This window comes from Dryas octopetala, chromosome 2, assembly GCF_963921425.1.
Source record: "Dryas octopetala chromosome 2, drDryOcto1.1, whole genome shotgun sequence".
Classification (NCBI taxonomy): Eukaryota; Viridiplantae; Streptophyta; class Magnoliopsida; order Rosales; family Rosaceae; genus Dryas; species Dryas octopetala.
This window is the reverse complement of record NC_141367.1, coordinates 23,899,896-23,921,037: the sequence shown is the minus strand read 5'-3', so window position 1 is coordinate 23,921,037 and position 21,142 is coordinate 23,899,896. Positions and strand designations below refer to the sequence as shown.

Below are 21,142 nucleotides of genomic sequence, written 5' to 3'. Positions count from 1 at the left end.
AGTGTTCATCTCATGCAGGATGTAAGAACGGGAATATGAGATTATCCTAGCTCAAAATCTTATAAATATTGCCATCGAGTAACAAGGTACGTAAAAAATTCTCAAAACTTAGATAATGTATTATCATAAATTTATTGACTCAGGCATCGGAGCACTTTTTGTAAGTGCCAACTCCCACTCGGCCGCTCCACTCCGACGAGAAGAAATTAAGATGTTCTTGTTCATTTTTGACTCAGGTAGTTCATCCTATTTATTTATTGTAAGCTAATAAATTAATTCTTTGTGAGAATTTTGGCTCCAACATATACTATAGTTCCTCTATTATTACTCATCCAACAGTCACGTTATTTTTATTTGGCTCATGCATGCCTATTGTCTGAATGATGTTAATTAGTCGCGGAGTTGCCAAATGGGTTGGTGTAGTGGATGGTAATTAAATGCCAGAGTTGGAAGTGTAGAAAAACGTACTTATAATTAAGCCCACCATAAGGTACAAATTAAAGCACTACTTTAAGCCCCATAATCTTGACCCTCAAACACATAAAAATCAAACATGATGAGATCATTATTAATATTTTTCTTATTAAAGAAAAAGCACACATGGGCAGGCAGGGGTAAAACCCCATACAGTACGTATTTGGTTAATTACATATCACTTTTAAGGGGAATTGTAGCATTATACTGAAGTGAAGTTAATTCTTGGAATGTTGGTGATCCACCGAAATTGAGGTTATACTTTGGCTGCTTGTTGGGGTTAAACGCCCCAAAGTGCTTCTCCAGCTCTGGGTTTTTCTGGTTCTCATCAAACAAGGCAAACAAGTAAGTCTCTATAGGCTTCCCAGGCCTCTTGGGGGTACCCCCTTTCACATGCCGAATCAAATTGGACAAATAAGTCTTGGCGTTCTCAACCGACGTCCCGAAGCCACCCGCCGAAGGCCACCCACTCTCTGAAACCACAACCTCCAAATTGGTGGCAAAAGAGGGGAGAGCCGAGTACAAAGCGTCGAGCATGGCGTCAAACAGGTTCTGGTAGCCCTTCCCATCGTCCCAAACCAGAACCGAAGGCGAAGTGAACAAAGCGTAAGGAAGAGAAATGTCTCTCGGATTCCCAGCGTAGCTGAAGTAGGTGTAGATATTGGCCAGTAGAGGCGCGTTGGCGTAGACTAAGTAGCCGAGTATGGGGTCCAAGTAGGACCTCACGTCATCGCGGAAGGACCCTTTGGATGGAGGGTATGAGTTGCCTATCAGTGTGGTGTCGATGGCCGTGGTCACCTTGATTTGGTCCTGGAGCCCGGCCGACCTAATTGCCTGATACACGTTCTGCATGGCCGGGAGGAGGAACTGCGCCAGCCTCGTGTCGCCGTTCACGGGGCTCACTTCGTTCCCCACCGCTATGTATTTGAACCGCACGTTCTGCCGGAACTTTAGGACGTTGTTTTGGACCCAGGATTGCGCGTTTGAAGGGTTGCTTGCCAGGCTTTGAAGCTCCGAGTTTGGGACGCCCAGCAACACTTCGATGTCTGAGTTTCGAAGAGCTTCCAGAGCGCCGTGGTTCGGGTCGTAAAGTCTGATGCGCTTTATGTTGTTTGATCGGTACAGAGATATCACTTCCGAGTGGGAGGGGAGGTTGTTTCCCATCATTCCATAACAAACACCTACTGATTGTGCACCTGCATATATTAATTTAATTACTTGCAGCCATTAGAGAGGCTTTGAACCTTAACACCAGCTATATACGTACCCTGATTTAATCAACTCAGTAGAGGCTGTTTAATTCATACCTGTTATACCAAGCTTTGCTACCAAGAGTACTACTCCCATAAGAAGCATTATAGCAGTCTTAATGCTTCTTTTAGAGAAAGTAGCCATAGCCATGAGCAGAATAGACACAATCGATCAGCTTCCAAATTAAGGTGGTTTGTGATTTGGGTCGACTATGTCATGTATCCACATATTTGAGTTCTATTTATAGACATGAAGCTTTAGTGCTCTACAGTCTAGCTAGCCTGAATATACAAAAGTCTTGGAAATGTACATTATAATCTCTTAATAATACGTAAGTATTATAAAGTTTTTAATTTGTAAGTTTTTTAAACCATGAGATGGACCTGTTGGGGTAGGTGGCTTACATTCGGCTACCCACCGCTACTACCTTTAATATATAGATCGAATTCAAGTGCTCCATGCTTATGGTACATGCACACTGACTTTTGGGCGTGGTATTTTGCACCATACATATATACACTGAAAATAACTTGTCTGTCCCGTGATAAGGACACATTGGTGTCATAAGTGGAGATGCCACATCTCTCTATTCCAATGATAGAGAAGTTTCTCTCTACATATGCCTCATACAGACATACATTACTCCTATTTTTTTATGAATAATATTTGAAATGAAACACATCCATACAAATAAATAAATAAAGTAATCGGTCATCATTTAAAGCGATAGCCTTAACTAGTTGGGTTACTGTATCTATTCGTTTTTGGTTTTTTTTTTTTTTTTTGTATGATCAAGAGTCAAAGACTAATGTTTGCATGTTTTTAGATAATTGTATGATGTTTTTTATTTTTTATTTTTATGAGAGACAATGCATGTAGATATGTTGCCAAAATGCCATCATTGTTTAGCGTTGAATATTAGTGGAAAATTCGGCAAACATGTGCACATGATACCCAAAAAAATCCACAAAACATTACGTGAAGAAACATCTAGGTAATTACTTACTTTGTCAATTAGATATTTATAATTTTGGACGTATTCTAATCAATGCCATTGACTTTGTCTACATTAACCCCCCTACAGGCGGCTTCACTGTAGTCCTACACTGGATTAATTAACTTGGAGAAAAAAGGCATATGTGTGATTATGATCAGTCCGCCAGCAACAGCAGCCATTAATTGAAACAAATTATTTCGATCAACTATTATCTCTATTTTTAAATCTCAGCTTATATTTTATATTCGATAATATCTAAACAGATTTTAGGTTTTATTTATCTATAACAGGGAGGAACTTGTCAAATTATCTCACATTAATTAATAACTAAATGTTAAAAGAACAGTTGATTTCTCTATTATTATTGTTGTTAAATTCCTAGTACGTACTAGTGCCACTAGGCCCACTATTGGAAGTCTTAAAAATCTACAAGTAGTGGAAGGTTACCTGATTTCTAATAAAGTTTAAATCATAGAGAGGCTGCTCCTCATATCATTGACTCGGCCCAACTAGCTAGGGTCTAGGGAGGACGCATCACCAACCTCTAAGCAGCCTAGGATAAGTGGATTACACGTCAATTGGATTACACGCTGAGTTCGATGTGCCCACAATTGATGCACGTACCTATGGGCTATGGTTACTTTAAATCATTTCTCTTATCAACAATAATGTAACAAGAAAGATGCGCAGTAGTTAGAGATTGAGCCCCGTTTGGAATTGCGGTGGAGGACCCAAAAGCTGCTGTGGATGACAATTTTCAATCACCTACAGCAGTTTTGGTGTTTGGTAAAAAAATAAAAAACTGTTTTTTCCCACAATTCTCAACTCCTCACAACAAAAATAGAAAGCAGGTTTCTAGGTGCTTTTGAAAGTTGTAGTGACTTACAGCAACAATGAATATTTTATTTTACCCATAATACCCTCATTGATTTCTATGATATTTTATTATTTATTTTAAATTAAAAAATATGTCTATTGTTAGTTATATTTTATATTGTAATAATTAATTATGATATTTTATTTATAGGATTAAAATTATAATATACCTAAAAAAATAATAGACATACTTATTTAATAATGTTGTTCTTAGAAAAATTAATGTTAATAACATTTTGTAGTAAAAAATTTCAAAAACATATTATTTTTATCAAACAAATAAGTGAAATGCACTTTCAGCATCATGTCTATTTTAGTAATTATATACAATCACAGCATTTTTATATTAACATTTACCAAACACTTTGATACTGTTTTTTGCACTCACAACACTTTTAAAAATATAGTTTACCAAACACTCAACTGCTTTACTTTACAGCTGACTTTACTTCACAGCTGTTTTACTTCACAGCTGTTTTTTCTCACAGCAATATCAAACTGACTCTGAGTAAAACATCTTTCTTTTTTTACAAGATTGAGTAAAAATTTAACGTAACGGGTTCATATACATTATTCTGTATCTATCTTTTTTCGCACACAATAAGTTTTTTTTTTTTTTTTAAGAAATGAGATGGAAACAAAAATGAAAGGAGATAGAAGTGCCAAGAAAACTGTAAAATGGTTTGCAATATTAAAATAAAAAACCAACAAAATTTAAATGACTTCGTTGAAAACATAATTAAGCACGTGAAATATAAAAGAGATTAGAGGATTTCTCATTAACCCCATATCTATAGGTTCTCAAATGACGAAAGATGTTAGATGTCATGCATATATTATTGTAAATTTGCAATTTTTCATAAATTGTGGTTTTTTTTTGCTCATGTAAGAACCATTCTAGGGCTTCTATTTATTCGCAATTAATTTTTATTTGATTGATATTTTGAAATAATTTTTTGAGTGAAATTTTTAAAAATTAATTATTCGGATTATTGGACGATATCATGAGGTGGACCTTAACAATGTGATCCCTTACTTTTTTTTCTAAAAAAAAAAAAGGGATCTCTCTTAAAAGAGAGACTTCATGCATATATAATTATATATACAAAACTAGTTGACCTATCTTAGCTTAAGTTTTATCAGTGTTTCTTTTTAGGAAAAAACTCACTTTAGTCTTCTAGTGTTCATTGAAGAAAAGTATAATCTTTGTGGTTTGTGTAGATTATCAACTTGCGCTTAGTTAAAAAAAAAAAAATCAACTTGGGCTTAGTTTTTATTTTTTTATTTTAAATAACTTGGGCTTAGTTTGAGCCCTTCGGTCACACAGTTGTACTAGGGTAAGATGGGCTAGTTTCAATTTTATTCTTGAGCACAAATCACAGAATTCCTCTCTCGGGCTAAATTATGGCCCATACGTGGTGGGTTTTTTGGGCTCAGTTTTTTAATCCTTGTTATAACCCATTCACTGATATTGGGCGACGGTTTAACCTAGCCCAACTTAAGTAATTTCTTCGAATTTGACTTTATGACTTTTATAATTTAATTCGAGAAACTATTTTAACCCGAATTTATATTGCATTGGATCCCTTGGGCATATAGAAAAATACTTAATATTAATATCGTATAATGAGGTGCATTACCCAATATATGCGAAATAATAAATTTTGATTAATTGAGGAGGAGTTCTTTTTATTGGTCCTATTTGGTTGCTATTTCGCCTATTCGTTCCTTACAGAAATTAAGGGCATAAAAATAAAAATATTTTGAAATATTTCTTCTTATTGTTTTTTACATGATAGACTTTATAATCTATTTTGACAATTACTTAATTGAAATTGAAATTGTAATGAGAAGGAACCAAAAATTAAAAGAATCTAAATAAGAATGAAAGTTAGGCATTTCTATGTGTTACTAACCGTTTGGAATTATAATAAGAAGGAGGCTTAATTATCATAGAGATGTTTCCATATTCCCAATAATTGGGAAAATGATTTATTTTTTGATCAAAATTAGTAAAATGATTACTAAAATGATTTTGTGCTCAAAATAATTAATAGGTCGGAATGCCCTTCAAAGACAACACAAAAAACTAGACGTTGTAATAGGTCAGATGGCCTTTCATACGTGCATGCCTGAATTGCAACTTTGAATTAAATCTGCTTTGCCATGCAGTAAGAAAGTACGATAAAAGAAAAAAAAAAAAAAAAAGTACAGACGACATGACTAATAGATTACCTAGGGCAGCCAATACGACGGCGTTTGCTGCACCGCTTACGCATGCAACATATTTTATATTGTTTTATTAAGAAGCACCTACAGGAGTACAGTGGGCATAAAGGTTAAAAACGCATCGTTTGAACCCCTTGTATGTATCTTCCTTCGGTTTCCTTCTCTCTCTCTCTCTTCAGAGACTAGAAAATCCAGAGAACTAAAGCCCAGCGAAAAACCACACAGAGCTCCCTCCAACAATCTAAAGTCCCCCATCTCGCGCGTGTTGGGCACTCTCTAATATTCATTTCTTCTGAAGAAAAATTTTGATATTGATATATATATTTTTTCTTGGTTCTAAATTTCTAATACGGCAACTCTTCCACCTCTGGATCCCCATTACTGTACATCAAATCCTCAAAGCAAGGCCACACTCGTCCTGAAGGTACTAACAGAAATATAATTTTTAAGTTTCGGTTTTTTTTTTTTTTTTTTTATTTGGAATTTTATTACTCTGAGAATTTGGATAAGGGCTTGTGTTCTTCTGTGTGTGTGTGTGTGTCTTGGAAGTTGTGCAAATTGGTTGGCTCTGTTTGTCCATATGTGTATGTTGAATTGTATTGTAGTGCAAAGAAATTGAAATTTTTAGGGTTTTTCTTGGTTGCCACAGAGAAATGCATTGTGGATTCTGAAATGTCAGGGTTTCATGAGTGTAGCATGGAGTTTTGTATATTCTGGGACTGCCCATCTGGTTAAATCAATTCAATTAAATGATTCATTCAACAGGTTAGTTTATTTTTTCCTTGGCGTAATTTGAATTTTCTTATTTCAATGAGATTCAAGTTAGGAGTAATGAATAGGTGTTCCAATTTCTGTAATGGTACCTAATTTAAGTATTGCATATATGGCCTTGTGTGAATTTTTTAGTTTAGGGTTTCGGAATTTGAGGCTTAAGAAGTGTTTGCTTAGATAGATATTATTTGTTGATGTGATAAATCTTAATATCCCCCTCCTTCCTCCCACGTAAAAAAGAAAATAAAAGAAGAACGTGCTATGGTTTTGGAAAGAGGAAGAACAATTGGGGTTCTATTGGAAGCTTTGTTGATAGGAGGGGGTGCCTGGGGGGATGTAGTTTGTAGGAAAAGAGAGCCTTGGGGGGTTTATTTTGTCAATTGCCTTTTATTTATTTGTTTTTCATGTTTAAGTGGGTTCACTCTGGCTATCGTGATCACCCTACCTTGACAGCTTGAAAAATTGGATTTTGTGTGTTTAAGTGCAATGCAGAGAGTCCATGTCTGTGGTGTCGGGAGGTGTTGCTTTGGGGGGAGGGAGAGCATGTTTTCATTCTTCTATGTCCTTTGGTTTCTTTTTAAAAAAAATTCTTCTATGTTATTTGTTTAGGCCCAAATTATGAGTTACAACTATGTATGTTAGCCATCTTCACTTTTCTTTATGTTTTTCATTTACATGATTTTTTGGACTATTTTCTGCATTTGTTAAGTATAATGTATTTGTCAATGATGACCGTAAAGTAAATTGCCGATCTTTTACTTGTAGGTTTTACAGGAGCTATGGCTCTTCAAAAATTTTCTTCTGGTGATGCACCTTCTGTTAGTATGAAACCTTTGAGCTTTCTCAGTAAGGTGCAGGACAACAATCGACATAAGAATCTGGAGACAAGTCATGCTAAGGAACCTGATGTGGATATTGACCTCAGAGAAGTTTATTTTCTCATTATGCATTTACTTTCAGCTGGACCATGCCGTAGAACTTGTGTACAGTTTTGGAACGAACTTCTTGAACATCAACTTTTACCTAGAAGATATCATGCTTGGTATTCAAGGAACGGCACGCACAGTGGGGATGAAAATGATGATGGGAAATCATTTCCATTAAATTACAATATGTTGGTACACAGGTATATAATGTTCTTTTTTCCTGCTTTTCTACAAGTCAACCTTAGAAAGAAAAAGATAGGCTAAATTATTAGGTAATCTTCTTTATATTCCACTGTGACTTATAATACTAATTTTTTAGTTTCATTAATTAATAACTTCTTGAAAATAAGTGATAATCTATTATTGCATTGCTTTGTTGAGAGGGAGTTGCGGTCTTTTGTTTTTCAGTTGTCTGGTGTTTTTAGGGATTCATGGTGTTTGTTTTTAGTGAGCATTGTAATAGTGCGGTCTGGAAGGCTATTTCTCAGTGTAGTATTGATTGAGGGGGCCATAGTATATACAAATAAAATGTAATAAAATCAAAAGTAATGATATATTTACACAATTTTTTTAGAACATAAGATTAAGAAGTTTCTTCATCATATATGAATGAAAAAATAAAATTTAGAAGATCAACTATCTGTATCAAAGTTGTATTTGGTGATCTTTTAGAGAATAGAAATAAGAGTCGTAACTAAAACTCTTGACAAGTTTCAAATATATACATCCAAGTAATTTTCAAGAAATTTTTCTTCGATCTTATTATAAAAACTTGAAAGAAATATTGTGTGAAATGCTAACAACATTAAAGGTAGCTTGCTTACTTAGTGTGAAATGCTAAGGAAGAAAGAAATATTGTAACACTTTTCTAAATTGATTGAAATTTTTTTGCTGTGTCAGAAGAGAAGAAGGATAGCTATATTGATTCAGTATACTCTAAAGACACCTTGGAACTAGAAACCAGTTGGTCAAAATTAAATAAATAAATCCTTTTGAATTACTCCGTTTGTTTCAATATAGCTATCCTAATTATCTGTTCATCTTATAATTTTTCTCATGTTGTTCGAACAAAATTCATGAGAAAGTAGAGATAGATATGGATCACATAACAAATCTTTCTTGTTCCCCAAAAAACAATAAACCAAGAATGCAAAAAACAAGAGTTGTTACATATATATTCTTAATTTCTTAGTTACATTTTTTTTTTAGACATGTACATTTTTATTTATTTTGTAAGTGAATTTTTTGATAGATAAATTGTGGGTACGAGTTGGATGTTTATATGCATATGTATGTTAATTTACTAATCACCAATCTGGCATCAAGTTTCAAATGCTTGAATTTTAGAATCTTCTGAATTTTTAATTTTTTTTGGGGGGGGGGGAGGGGGGCCCTTGTCTACACATAGCTCTGCCCATGACCGTTGAATATCATGAGAACTCCAGTAGTTGACGTCCTTTGTTTTTTCTTTTTAAATTTCGTCTTTTTTTTAATGGATGCCAGTTTGGTGTCCTGGTCTTCTATTGAGGACCTTTGGGTTTCCATAGATTTTAGATATTAGTTTTTAAAAAATTAATTGCTCCTTTTTGTTCCAATGCACAATTCTATTCCAAGATCCATCATGCCAGTTAACATAAATATGAAGAAAATAAATATGATTGTGTTACTTTTTTTCCTATAAAATTTTATTGATTCCCTTTAATCATTATACTTATTTAGGTATCCTCACATTGAAACGGATCACTTGGTAAAGCTTTTGAAGCAATTGATTCTAAGTACGGCCCCACCATCAAGGGGTATGGGTGGTGGAAATGCTCCAAATGCAGCCGATGTACCTACTCTCTTGGGAATGGGTTCATTTTCACTTCTGAACTGTAGGTGACATTTATTGAAGCTTTGAGCTTTTAATGCATATGCTTGTATTACCTTTAATAGTTGAAACGATTTGTCAAGTCATTGACCAATGAGATTTTTTTTTTTTCAATCTTGTTTTATAATATATATCTTACAATTCATTTCGAGTTTTCATACTGTTATATTGTTTTATCTTGTTTTACTGGTTATCATCATTTTCATTTGAACTCTCTGGAAAGGTACTTTTCCCCTTTATATTTGAATATGAAAACCTTCTCCTTTTCCAGGTGAAAGGGATCAAGAAAACAATGAAATGAAGCGCCCTCCTGCTTACATGCGTTGGCCTCACATGAAAGCTAATCAGGTTCATGGGCTAAGTTTGAGAGAAATTGGGGGTGGTTTCACCAGACATCACCGTGCACCGTCTATTCGTGCTGCATCTTATGTCATTGCAAAACCATCAACCATGTTTCAGAAGATGAGAAATACCAAGAGGCTAAGGGGCCATCGGAACGCTGTCTATTGTGGTATGTTTTTCTCATTTGTCAGAGTTCACAATTATTATCTAGATCCATGTTTAAGTTGACTCTACATATTATTACTATCTAAATTGCCATACACATTGTTGGTCATGTGCTCTTGGTGATACTGCTCATATTGAGAGTGTGCTGTAGCTTATTTGAGAAACTGTGGCTACTTTATTCATCTTATACTGTAATACTTTTGGGAATGCTTCATGACACTAAGATGGTGGCAATAGTCATGTCAAAGTTTTGAACCCACATCAGTCAGCTCTGTCTTTTATGTTCATAAATCTTGGTTTTCCTACATTATACACTATACAGGTTTTTCTCACCCAAGTATGAGCTCTGTATTACTTTGGTAGTTAATTACCAACATATTTTATCTTTCCATGGGTCTTATCATTCCCAGTTTTGTTTATCGAACCTGACGATACAGTCTTGATTATGGATATCCAATCTGAGTACACATCAATAGATGTTGACAATCCAATTCTTGTATGACATTAGGCCTCAATTCTATCTTTGTATAACCTTTTCACCCTCCCCTTCTGTTCAACTATTATTGTGAGTTTTTGTTTCTCTGTCAAGTTTGTGGAGCACACCTTTAAAATGTGGTGTAGTTCTCATGGTGATTTATTTGGACATGAATCATGCAGCAACATTTGATCGCTCAGGGAGATATGTTGTTACTGGTTCGGATGATCGCTTAGTGAAGATCTGGTTAATGGAAACTGCATTTTGCTTGGCCAGCTGCCGTGGACATGAAGTAAGTTGTTTTGGCCCATCAACATATGAAATATCTTTTACCTTTATTTTTACTTATTTTATGCTTGAAGGGCGACATTACTGATCTGGCTGTGAGTTCCAACAATACTTTGGTGGCATCCTCCTCAAATGACTGTATCATTCGAGTTGTAAGCTTCCTCTGTTGCTAAATATATAAGTTTTCTTTGTCTTTTTTCGCTTTTTGATTTTTATTGGGCACTCAATGTTAATTTATTATAATATTTGGTTCTTATTAGTGGCGCTTGCCAGATGGGCTGCCAATTTCAGTGTTGCGGGGACATACTGGAGCTGTTACTGCCATTGCATTTAATCCCAGACCAGGCTCCATATACCACCTTCTATCGTAAGACTGATTCTCTCTCAATATAAATCTTCTGCATTGTGGAGGAAGATAGGGTTATTATAAGGAGATGATAGGGTTATTATATGGAGATAATAGGTTTTTTCAAGAATCTTACTCAAGGGTTTTTTGAGGACTAGGGTTGAGGGTTAGGAGTGGTGTCCAATTAGTGAGGGTAAGGCGAATTGGTTGGAGAGTCCTTTTAAGAAGGAGAGAAGGAGGTAAGGAAGACTATTTTTGAGTGTAGTAATGACATCTCCAGAACTTGAGGATTTTCTATGGTAGTGTTTCAACATCGTTGGGATATTCTAAAGAGTGATTGGTTGAGGAATTTTATTATAGTGGGGTGGTAAATACAATAACTAATGCAATAATCATTTGCCTTATTGCAAAGAAATTGGGTTTGTTGAAGGTGTTGTCATTAAGATTAAAGGAGGTTGGGAAAGACAATTTCATCAACTCAAGCCCTCTTGTAAAAGGGAGGCAGATTTTAGATGCCATGCTAGTAGCTAAAGAGGTTTTTGAGTAATTCAGGAAGAATAGGGAAGAGGGTTTGGCATTTAAAATGATTTTGAAAATACCAGTTTTTCTTTCATGTAGATTGGAAGGCTATTATTACTTAAGAGATTGTTTTCCATTAGCTGTTTAGTGATTATAGTTGTTAAAATTTTGTTAGCTTTTAGGTGGAATGCTTGCTCACCATCATTGTACTGTTGTCCAGTTTCTATTTATAAGTTTTCTTCTCTCTCCCTCTCTTTCTCTATGTTTCTCTCTCTATGTATATATATATATATTATATCTATATATTTCTAACTCAATTCATTTTTTTATTTTTGATATGCTGTTAATGAATGCAGATCTTCTATTATGTTAGCTTGTGATGTGTTTTCTGTGGACAACCATTATCTTAATAAATTCTTAAGCCTTTTGCATATATATTCACCTTGTACTGTTCCCTTGTCATTTGCAGTTCATCTGATGATGGAACTTGTAGGATATGGGATGCCAGGAATTCTCAAGTGCGTCCCAGGATATACATTCCAAGACCTCCAGATACTATAGCTGGTTAGTCGTTTTTCTAGAGCAGCTTAGGTTGTCCAACTTATTAACTGTGGAAGAGAATTTAGTGTAGTTCCAGTGGTAAAGAGCATTTACCCAATTATTATGTATAACCGATACATTGACACGTGGTATAACCAGTCTGTGTTATAATATGGGTGGATATTATTAATACTATACCCTACTAATATAAACACATCGTCCAATAATTCCCTTACACGTTGGATTGGTTATACCACGTGGCAGTATATCGGTTATACCCTAAAATTTTTCCACATCAAGGCCAAAGTTTGAACCTTCCCCTCCCTTTTGGCCTCCTTTGTACCCCAAAAAAGAAAAAAAGAAAAAGAAAGAGAACTTAGTGTAGTATAATTTCTTGGCTGCAGGGAGAAACAGTGGTCCATCCTCAAGCACTGTCACACAGAGCCATCAAATCTTCTGTTGTGCATTTAATGCTAATGGAACAGTCTTTGTCACCGGTAGCTCGGACACTCTTGCAAGGGTATATATTAAACATTTATGCAATTATGCTCCTAGTTATCATTTCTGCAACCTTCTTTCATTTAGTTGTTATCCTTGTTAACTTTTGTGTCAATAATATGCAAATATTGCACCTCTATTTAGTAATAAATAAACACAAGAACTGTATCCATAATAGTTTTCAGTGTGGTTCAGATACAAATCAGAAATAAAGTATTCATCTATTTATTTGTTCTAATAGCTAGCTTGTTGTAGGTGTGGACTGCTTCTAAGCCAGGCTCAGATGACTCAGACCAACCAAATCATGAGATAGATGTGTTATCTGGCCATGAGAATGATGTCAATTACGTGCAATTTAGGTTAGTTTGTGCTCGTAATTGCCAACGATATATGTCAAATCTTTGCATGCTGATGTATGTTGCTCCATACGATGCAGTGGTTGTGCTGTAGTATCTAGATCTATGGCAGCTGACACCTCAAAGGAAGAGAACATTCCAAAATTCAAAAATTCGTGGTTTGTTTCATCTGTCCTTTTCTTTTCATTATGGTGATAAATTGGTCTTTTCTGTGTTCTAATTTTCTCTGTCTTCTCTCTGTGCACTTTTAGCTATCTGTTCTACAGTTTGCATTTTTGGGAGAAATAATATTGCTACCCATAATCTATTTTATTTTCCAGGTTCAATCATGACAATATAGTTACATGTTCTCGAGATGGGAGTGCAATTATCTGGATTCCCAGATCACGAAGATCGCATGTAAGTTTTAAGAAAGATAACTGCTAGCCCTCCCTTTTCTCCATAAGCTTTTATAGTCAAATAGTTGGATCCGCTTCTCTTGACTTTGTTCCTTAAAAAGAAAAAGTGTATAGCTATTTTATGTTCCAGGGAAAATCTGGCCGTTGGACACGGGCATATCATCTGAAAGTTCCACCTCCGCCAATGCCTCCTCAACCTCCACGAGGAGGCCCTCGCCAGAGAATTCTTCCAACTCCTCGTGGTGTTAATATGATTACCTGGAGTCTTGACAATCGCTTCGTCCTTGCTGCTATCATGGGTAATTTGTTTGTTGTTAATATTTTATTGTTATCTCATTTGCATGTAATATAAAAATACAAGTCTGATGATCTTTTACAAACTAGGGTTAAGCAGCATTATTCTTGTGAAGGCCATAAATTTGTAATTTGACAATTTAATATTCTTGTGATGCAGATTGCAGGATATGTGTATGGAATGCTTCTGATGGTGGCTTGGTGCATTCTTTGACAGGTCACAGTGAATCTGTAAGTGGATCTTTTTTTTGTCCTAGAATTTTGTTATCTGAACTTGCAAATAGAAGTATGGTGAAGAATTTTTTTATTTTGTTATCTAGCTATTTGCTAGAGTTTTCTGCCTCCCAAAGATTGTAGGGTTTGGCAGGGGGTCCTTAGTTTCAAATCTGTGCCTGCCTGGGGGATTTTTGGGTAAAAAAAATAGAAATATGGTGAAGAGACAGAGCTCAGTGGTGTGTGCCTTTCCATAATATATATATATATATACAATAATGTTCACCTGGTCGTCAGGAAGCAAGAAATTTCATGGTCACCTACTGTTAGATCTCATCTAACGGTGAAAATTAATATGTTAGTTGTTTTGTGATAAAATATAATAACAATTGTATTTGAATCCAAACCTAACCTTCACCGTTAGATGAGATCTAACGGTAGGTGACCATGAAATTTCTCTGGTGACCAGGTGAACTTTATTGTGTGTATATATATAGGAGGAGCTTCTTAAGGGGAATTCCTTTTTATAAGAATAAAATGGTATTGATGTGGGCCCAAACCTCAATGCAATCCAATGATCCAAATCGTCTATTTATGAGATGGCCTGAACAATGCTATCCCTTTATGTCCAAGTAAAAAGGGATCCCTCTTAAGAAGGTGATCTTATAATATATATATATATATATGTATATATTTCTCTTGAGCTGGTTTTTCAGTTGTTTGGGTTGTTTACCTTTCGACAGGTAATACATAAATCTTTGATAATATTATCTTGTATTCTTGTTAGACATATGTTCTGGATGTTCATCCTTTCAACCCCAGGATAGCAATGAGTGCTGGCTATGACGGAAAAACAATTGTCTGGGATGTGAGTTTTCAGTTTCCTTATTCTTCTTGCAATTTCTTCTTATGTTCTATGTTTGTGAATTCTTTGTTGACTTGCGATTCAGATATGGGAAGGCATACCTATCCGGATATTTGAAACTGTGAAGTTCAGATTGGTAGATGGAAAGTTTTCACCGTAAGTGAAGAATAAGAAATCTATTATTGGAAGTTTTTTCTAGTGCCAGTTGTATTGACACTTAAAAGTTTTCTGTTCTCTATCCAATTATAATTGAATGGAATCCTGTTTCTTTAGTATTCATCTTGTCTATATGATATTTTGCTCTTCAGAATGTTATTGAACTTGCTCCGGCTTTATATACCTTTTGATTTGGCATTTCATAGTTCTATGTATCTTTCACCCTTGCATTATAAACAGCCTCAAACCCCATACACCTATTTTAATTAATCATTTTTGCTTCTCTTATGCATTGAAGATCCTATCAGTTGGCATTCCCACCCCCCCTTTTTTTTTTTCTGGCTACTGTTTCTTGCAATATTTTTTCGCTTCCTAGTTGCTTTCCTGTAGTTACAAAGTGTTCTCTCTCTGTAATATAGGGATGGGACATCAATTATACTATCTGATGATGTTGGCCAACTATACATATTGGACAGTGGCCAAGGGGAGTCCCACAATGACGCAAAATATGATCAGGTATGATTGTTTTTTTTTTCTTGTTCTAGCAGAATACAGAATAACTAGTTATGGTTTTACTTAATTTGTTAGGGGATTTCTTTATATTTTTGTTTCCAAGTGGTACTTATTTTGTGTGCACTTCTTTGACAGTTTTTTCTTGGTGATTATCGCCCAGTCATTCAAGATAGCTTCGGAAATGTTCTCGATCAGGTTCGTTGGCCATTTTTCACTGTTGTTGTTGACTGGTTTTCATTTTGGGGTTAGTTCCACTCCAGGAGATAACTCTTTACTTGCTTAGGGAAAAAGTGGTTTCCGCCTTAAAATTTACTTCTCAGAATATAGCAAAGATGCCAGTTTTATGTTCATTTGATTGCTGATAAAGTGAATTTTGATCAGGGATGGTTTTTTGGGGAAGTTTCTGGTTGCTGGATTTGGGAATGAGCAGGGAAAGTTGAAAAAATTCATAAGCAATAATTCAACAGTAGGGACTGTTGAATAAAATATGCTAACATCATCAGTTATATAATAATCCCGGGTGAATTTGTTCTGTTTGTTCCTTTGATGCCTTATTGATTCATAAATAAAGGCCACTCTTTAGCCACACTTACCCGGGCATGACTGATGCAGGACAAGGTGGGTGTTGCCTGTGATTATGGTGGGATTAGGATGATAGAAACAATAAGAAGTAGAATATTTTAGAGAACAGTGAGGGTTTATGGATGCTGTAATTTTAGAGAAATAAGAGAGATGGAGAATAATCAGGAGGAGAAGAGAGGAGGTAAGGAGATCTCTAAGCACCAAGCCTTCAACACAGTTAATTTTCATTCACTCAAATCTGATTTGGTGTACAACAAAAGTAACCTTATTTAAAGGCTTCTAATACATCTCCCAAAGACTCCTAAAAATACCAAAAGACTTTAAAATACTAAAAGCCTCATTATAAAACAAGAGACCCATAGAGAATTTAAAGACATTGTATGTTTCTAAGACCCAAATAAACACTCATAATAAAACTTGACATTAGCTCTTAGATTGACTCTTGATTTATTTATTTATATATTTTTTATAGACCGACTCTTAAACTACCATGGACACTTCTCTTTGGACCAAAAAGGCCTTCATTTAGAGTTGGGCCAATGAGCTTAGTCTTGGGCTTTCAAAGAGGATACTTTTTGAATCAAGGTGTAGCTACTGCATCAATGACCAATGCTCTTTAGATTTTTATTTTTTTTCAGTTATTTATTTACTGTGTTGTCTAAATGGTAGTTTCGATGGATTGGTTAACTGTATGCATGGCTGAGAGAAATTCACTAACTGTTTTGGATAGACCGACCAAATTTCAAATTTACTTTTAGAGAGTTAATATTTTAAATTGTGAGCCAAAACTCAGTGCCTGCCTTTGTATGGATGTATGCATGATTTGACTTAACATAAATTAATTCTAAATATATGTACAATGTTTCGATGTTAGATTTATATTGTTACATACTGTGAGCACTTCTTAGTTTGAAGTTATTCGCAAAATTTTATTCAGGAAACACAGCTTCCAGCATACCGGAGGAATATGCAAGATCTACTTTGCGATTCAGGTTTCTCTCTACTCCTTTTCCTGTATGCCATAATTATCTTCTGGAAACTTCATTTTCTCATGCACTGGTTGTGTGGTGGAAACACTAGCCATGATACCATATCCAGAACCCTACCAGAGTGCATACCAGCAGAGACGGTTAGGAGCTCTGGGTTCTGAGTGGCGTCCTTCCTCTCTAAGACTTGCTGTTGGGCCCGACTTCAGTCTAGATCCCGATTTCCAAATGCTACCCTTGGCAGACTTGGATATATTGACTGAGCCGCTGCCAGAGTTTGTAGATGCCATGGATTGGGAACCAGAAAATGAAATGCAAAGTGATGATGCTGATTCAGAGTACAATATTACTGAAGATTATTTTACTGGAGGGGAGCAAGGAAGTTTAAGTTCAAATCCCTCTATTGATTCAGAACGCAGTGCAGAAGACAGCGAGGTTGAGGATGATCAAATGGATGTACTTCGTAGATCAAGAAGGAAAAAACAAAAGGCTGATGTAAGTCCTCTTTCAATTACAAATTATATTTTTGAATTTGGTTAGAACCTGCTTGAATGTTCCTCCTTTCCGTTTTTTCTTTCTTCAGATTGAAGTCGTGACTTCTTCTGGAAGGTGTGTTAAAAGAAGGAATTTGGATGAGTGTGATGGCAATTCATTCAGAAATAACAGAACAAGGAAATCAAGACATGGCCGAAAAGCTTCAAGAAAAAAATGTTCCACATCAAAGTCATTGAGACCTCAAAGAGCTGCTGCACGCAATGCTCTTACTCTGTTTTCTAAGATTACTGGAAGATCTACAGGTGGAGAAGATGAAGATGAATCAGAAGGTGATTTGTCAGGAAGTGAATCCACGCTGCAGGATTCAAACATTGAGAGTGATGGATCTGATAGAACTTCACAAATTCCGCAAAGCAAGCATTCAAAAGGAAAAGAGGTTTCACTGGATGTGGTGTCTGAGGACATGGTTAAACCTCATGAGCTTCCGGAGATTCCGGTAAATGCTGGGCACAGGAGGAAATTGGTGTTTAAATTGCCAAAACGAGAGTCAAATAAGCTTGTGGCTACAGAAAGAACGGTACATAATTGTGACAATCAAGCTGATTTGGTCGATCAATCATGTAGAGTTCCTCAGGAAGCCACTGAAGCAAATGAGAATCATATATGCTCTCAGGATCCAAGGTCCTCTCCTGGTGATGAAAAATGCAGAGTATTTAGAAGAGCAGTGGAAGGGCAATTACATAAAGTTGGAAATCATTTAGATTGGACTGAGAATTTTAAAACTGGGAGAATTAGATGGGGAGGGTCCAGAGCTCGAACATCGAAGCGTCTAAGATCAGGAGAAGTCATGTCATTGGAGGCACTTTCCAGAACCTGTGGTCACAATGAAAAAGATTGCACAAAACCTGAAAATAATTTTGGAACGATGTCCCCTCATTCAGAAAGCCAAAGGCATGGGGATAAGATGGATAGAGTGGCTATAACAAATGGGAAAACCATTGGGGTTAGTGCCTCTGAGGGCGTTAATGGTGAAATCAATGTTAACGAGCATGTAGGTGTTAGTGAATACAAGGATCATGATCAATCGCCTAAATCTGTTCACATGGCTCGTTGGGATGCAAGCACTTCCTCTTACCTTGGTAAAGATGGGACTGCTTTCTCTTTTGAACAAAATGAAAAGCTCACACCTGTCTCAACGAAATTAAGTTTGAGGAGGATTTCAAAGGATCCTGAAAGTCCTTGCAAACAGGAATTGAACTCTGTTGTAGAGAACTTGGAAAATGGTAGATGCAACACATTACATGAAAGCCTTTCAAGCATGAAACAGGATCCAGTTGTGCCAGAGGACGATGGAACCCATAAATTTATTTCAGATCACAGATACGGTGGTTCACGAGAATCAGACAATCAATATGATAAGAATGGTATATCCGGTATGCATGAATCAGTGGAGTCCCATTTAAATAGAAACAAAATGTTCAGTGCTGTTTATAGAAGGGTGAAATCACAAAGGGCTAGGATTAATTTGGAAGGTGACAGTGGTGGCAATGGAGAAGGCTCTTCATATACTTCAAATGCAAGCAACGACAATCTCATTTCTAGAGCTAACCTTCATCATGACTCAATTGATGGAGCTCGTAGGACACGGTCCATGGGGTTGAAGGCATCTGCATGTGATCCAAGTAGTGTGGATCATGATCTCAAATTGGGCCAAGGACATGAGCCAGGGAATACAGTTAGAAGTCCCCAAAACGGTTCCATGGATAAGTTTCAACTTCCGAATGAAGAATGGGGATCAAGTTCAAGGACAACAGTTGGATGCAGGTCTACTAGAAGCAGAAGAAGCAGTTATTATGGTCGTGACATGAATCCAGTGGAGAAAAGGAAGTCACATCAATTAGCAAGGAAAGGAACATGGTTAATGTTGTCAGCACATGAGGAGGGCTCACGATATATTCCCCAGTTAGGGGATGAAGTTGTATATTTGAGACAGGTTTATCTATTTTTTGCTGATGGCTTCTTGGTTTTTTTTTTTGGGTGGGGGGTTGGTGTTGGGGTTGTGTGTACGGGACCACTCAATTTAGGTTTTGGTTTCGGAATATGAAGGTCAATAATTTCACTTGCCTTGACAACCTTTTTTTTTTTTTTTTTGTTCCTCAGGGGCATCAGGAGTACTTCGATCTTGGTGGATTGAGAGAAAACCCACCTTGGACGACATTTATAAAGGGGAGAATAAGAGCTGTGGAATTTTGCAAAGTTCAAGACCTGGAGTATTCTTCATTTGCAGGCTCTGGGGATAGCTGCTGTAAATTGACGCTTCAATTTGTGGATCCTTCTTCTGATGTGTATAGTAAATCTTTCAAAATGACTCTGCCTGAAGTTACTGGTTTCCCTGACTTCATTGTTGAAAGAAGTCGTTATGCCTATTCTATAGGCAAAAATTGGGGAAAGAGGGATAAGTGCAAAGTCTGGTGGAAAAATGAGGGTGAGGATGATGGTCGTTGGTGGTATGGTCGGATTATTAAAACACAGGCCAAATCTTCTGAATTTCCAGACAGTCCATGGGAGATGTACACTGTTCAGTACAAGCCTACTGGGGACATACAGCTACATAGTCCTTGGGAGCTTTGGGAGCATTTTGAGGTCGATAGTAAGTGGGAGCCGCCTCACATTGATGATAAGAGCAAAAATAAGCTGCATTCTGCCTTTGACAAACTAGAGCAGTCAGCCGGCAGTCGCCAGGTATTAGGCAAAAAAACTTTTTTAATTATAATACTTCAAAAAAAAATTGACAAGTGGCTGCAAGTGGCAGATTATCTGAAGATTTACAAGGATTTTTTCAATTTTGTTGTGTACAATTCAGGATTCTTTTGGGGTTCAAAAATTGAAGCAACTTCAACAGAAGCCACAGTTTACAAACTGGTATATCTTCGTTATTATTATTCTACTCCCATTATGCTCCCTTGGAGTCCCATTAATATAGTTTATAAACAATGGCTTGCATGCTGACACATGCACTCCCCTCTTACTAATAAAATATAGCTTTCTCAAGTACTATCAGGGATTTTGAAATGTAGTTTTGTTTTATGGAATTATCTCAGGTGTTCAGTTCCAATATCTCTTGAAGTGATCTGGTCTAGGTTAGAGAACAACTACTATCGAAGTTTGGAAGCACTAAAGCATGACTTTAATGTCATGTTGTTAAATGCCGAAACCTATGTTGAAAGCAATGCAGAGTCTTCGGGGAAAATGAAACGCACATCAGATAGAGAGCTTCTAGCAAAATTGAAATGCCTATCAGACTGGTTCACACAGACAATATCGTCTTTGTAGCTTCTGTAGTGAAGAATTCAGTCATTAATGAGGTTGAAGCAGCCCATCTGGGTTTTACCCTTCTCTTTATTTTTTGATTTTTTATTTTTGTAGATATTTTACTTTTATACCTTAAGGGGTTTTTCCATTGCACCATAGGTTGAATTTTGGAAATGGGTTTAATCCTTTGGGTATTCCTTTTAGAAGGGAAATAGAGATCTGAGAGGCAATTTCCCGGTGGTGATGTAAATTTTCCACCACAGAATTCATTCTTGTACAGACTTGATATTTATCATTAATAACAACAAAGGAAAAGAGAATTGTCAACCTTATAGTCTTGTTTCTAGTTAAGTTTAATGGACCCCCCACTGGAAACACCATTTTCCAACTTAATTTGCTTTTGTT

The 21,142-nt window shown here is 36.1% G+C and overlaps 2 protein-coding genes across 2 annotated transcripts; one reads left to right on the top strand and one right to left on the bottom strand.

Annotated features, from left to right (window-relative positions):
* Positions 1-547: 547 nt before the first annotated feature.
* Positions 548-1,956, bottom strand: LOC147294419 (Glycosyl hydrolase superfamily protein). Its single transcript, XM_086234236.1, has 2 exons — positions 1,782-1,956; positions 548-1,670 (listed from the first exon to the last, which is right to left on the bottom strand). The coding sequence occupies exons 1-2, from the start codon at positions 1,873-1,875 to the stop codon at positions 646-648; spliced, it is 1,119 nt and encodes a 372-aa protein (XP_086090362.1). The 5' UTR covers positions 1,876-1,956; the 3' UTR covers positions 548-645.
* Positions 1,957-5,945: 3,989 nt separating this feature from the next.
* On the top strand, positions 5,946-21,058 carry LOC147294418 (WD40/YVTN repeat and Bromo-WDR9-I-like domain-containing protein). Its single transcript, XM_086234235.1, has 25 exons — positions 5,946-6,251; positions 6,477-6,592; positions 7,364-7,724; positions 9,244-9,398; positions 9,666-9,905; positions 10,559-10,668; positions 10,739-10,816; positions 10,925-11,031; positions 11,999-12,093; positions 12,474-12,589; positions 12,823-12,926; positions 13,004-13,081; positions 13,244-13,322; positions 13,452-13,620; positions 13,776-13,846; positions 14,616-14,696; positions 14,779-14,849; positions 15,269-15,365; positions 15,498-15,557; positions 16,882-16,936; positions 17,025-17,425; positions 17,514-19,418; positions 19,586-20,167; positions 20,289-20,347; positions 20,527-21,058. The coding sequence occupies exons 2-25, from the start codon at positions 6,577-6,579 to the stop codon at positions 20,756-20,758; spliced, it is 5,322 nt and encodes a 1,773-aa protein (XP_086090361.1). The 5' UTR covers positions 5,946-6,251; positions 6,477-6,576; the 3' UTR covers positions 20,759-21,058.
* The last annotated feature ends 84 nt before the right edge of the window (positions 21,059-21,142 follow it).

Coding starts and splice junctions, on each gene's coding strand:
- LOC147294419 (XM_086234236.1), bottom strand. CDS start 1,875: ATGGCTATGGCTACTTTCTCTAAAAGAAGCATTAAGACTGCTATAATG. Junction 1,671..1,781: donor AGCAAAGCTTGGTATAACAG/GTATGAATTAAA, acceptor TAATATATGCAG/GTGCACAATCAGTAGGTGTT.
- LOC147294418 (XM_086234235.1), top strand. Junction 7,725..9,243: donor TACAATATGTTGGTACACAG/GTATATAATGTT, acceptor ATACTTATTTAG/GTATCCTCACATTGAAACGG. Junction 9,399..9,665: donor TTCATTTTCACTTCTGAACT/GTAGGTGACATT, acceptor CTCCTTTTCCAG/GTGAAAGGGATCAAGAAAAC.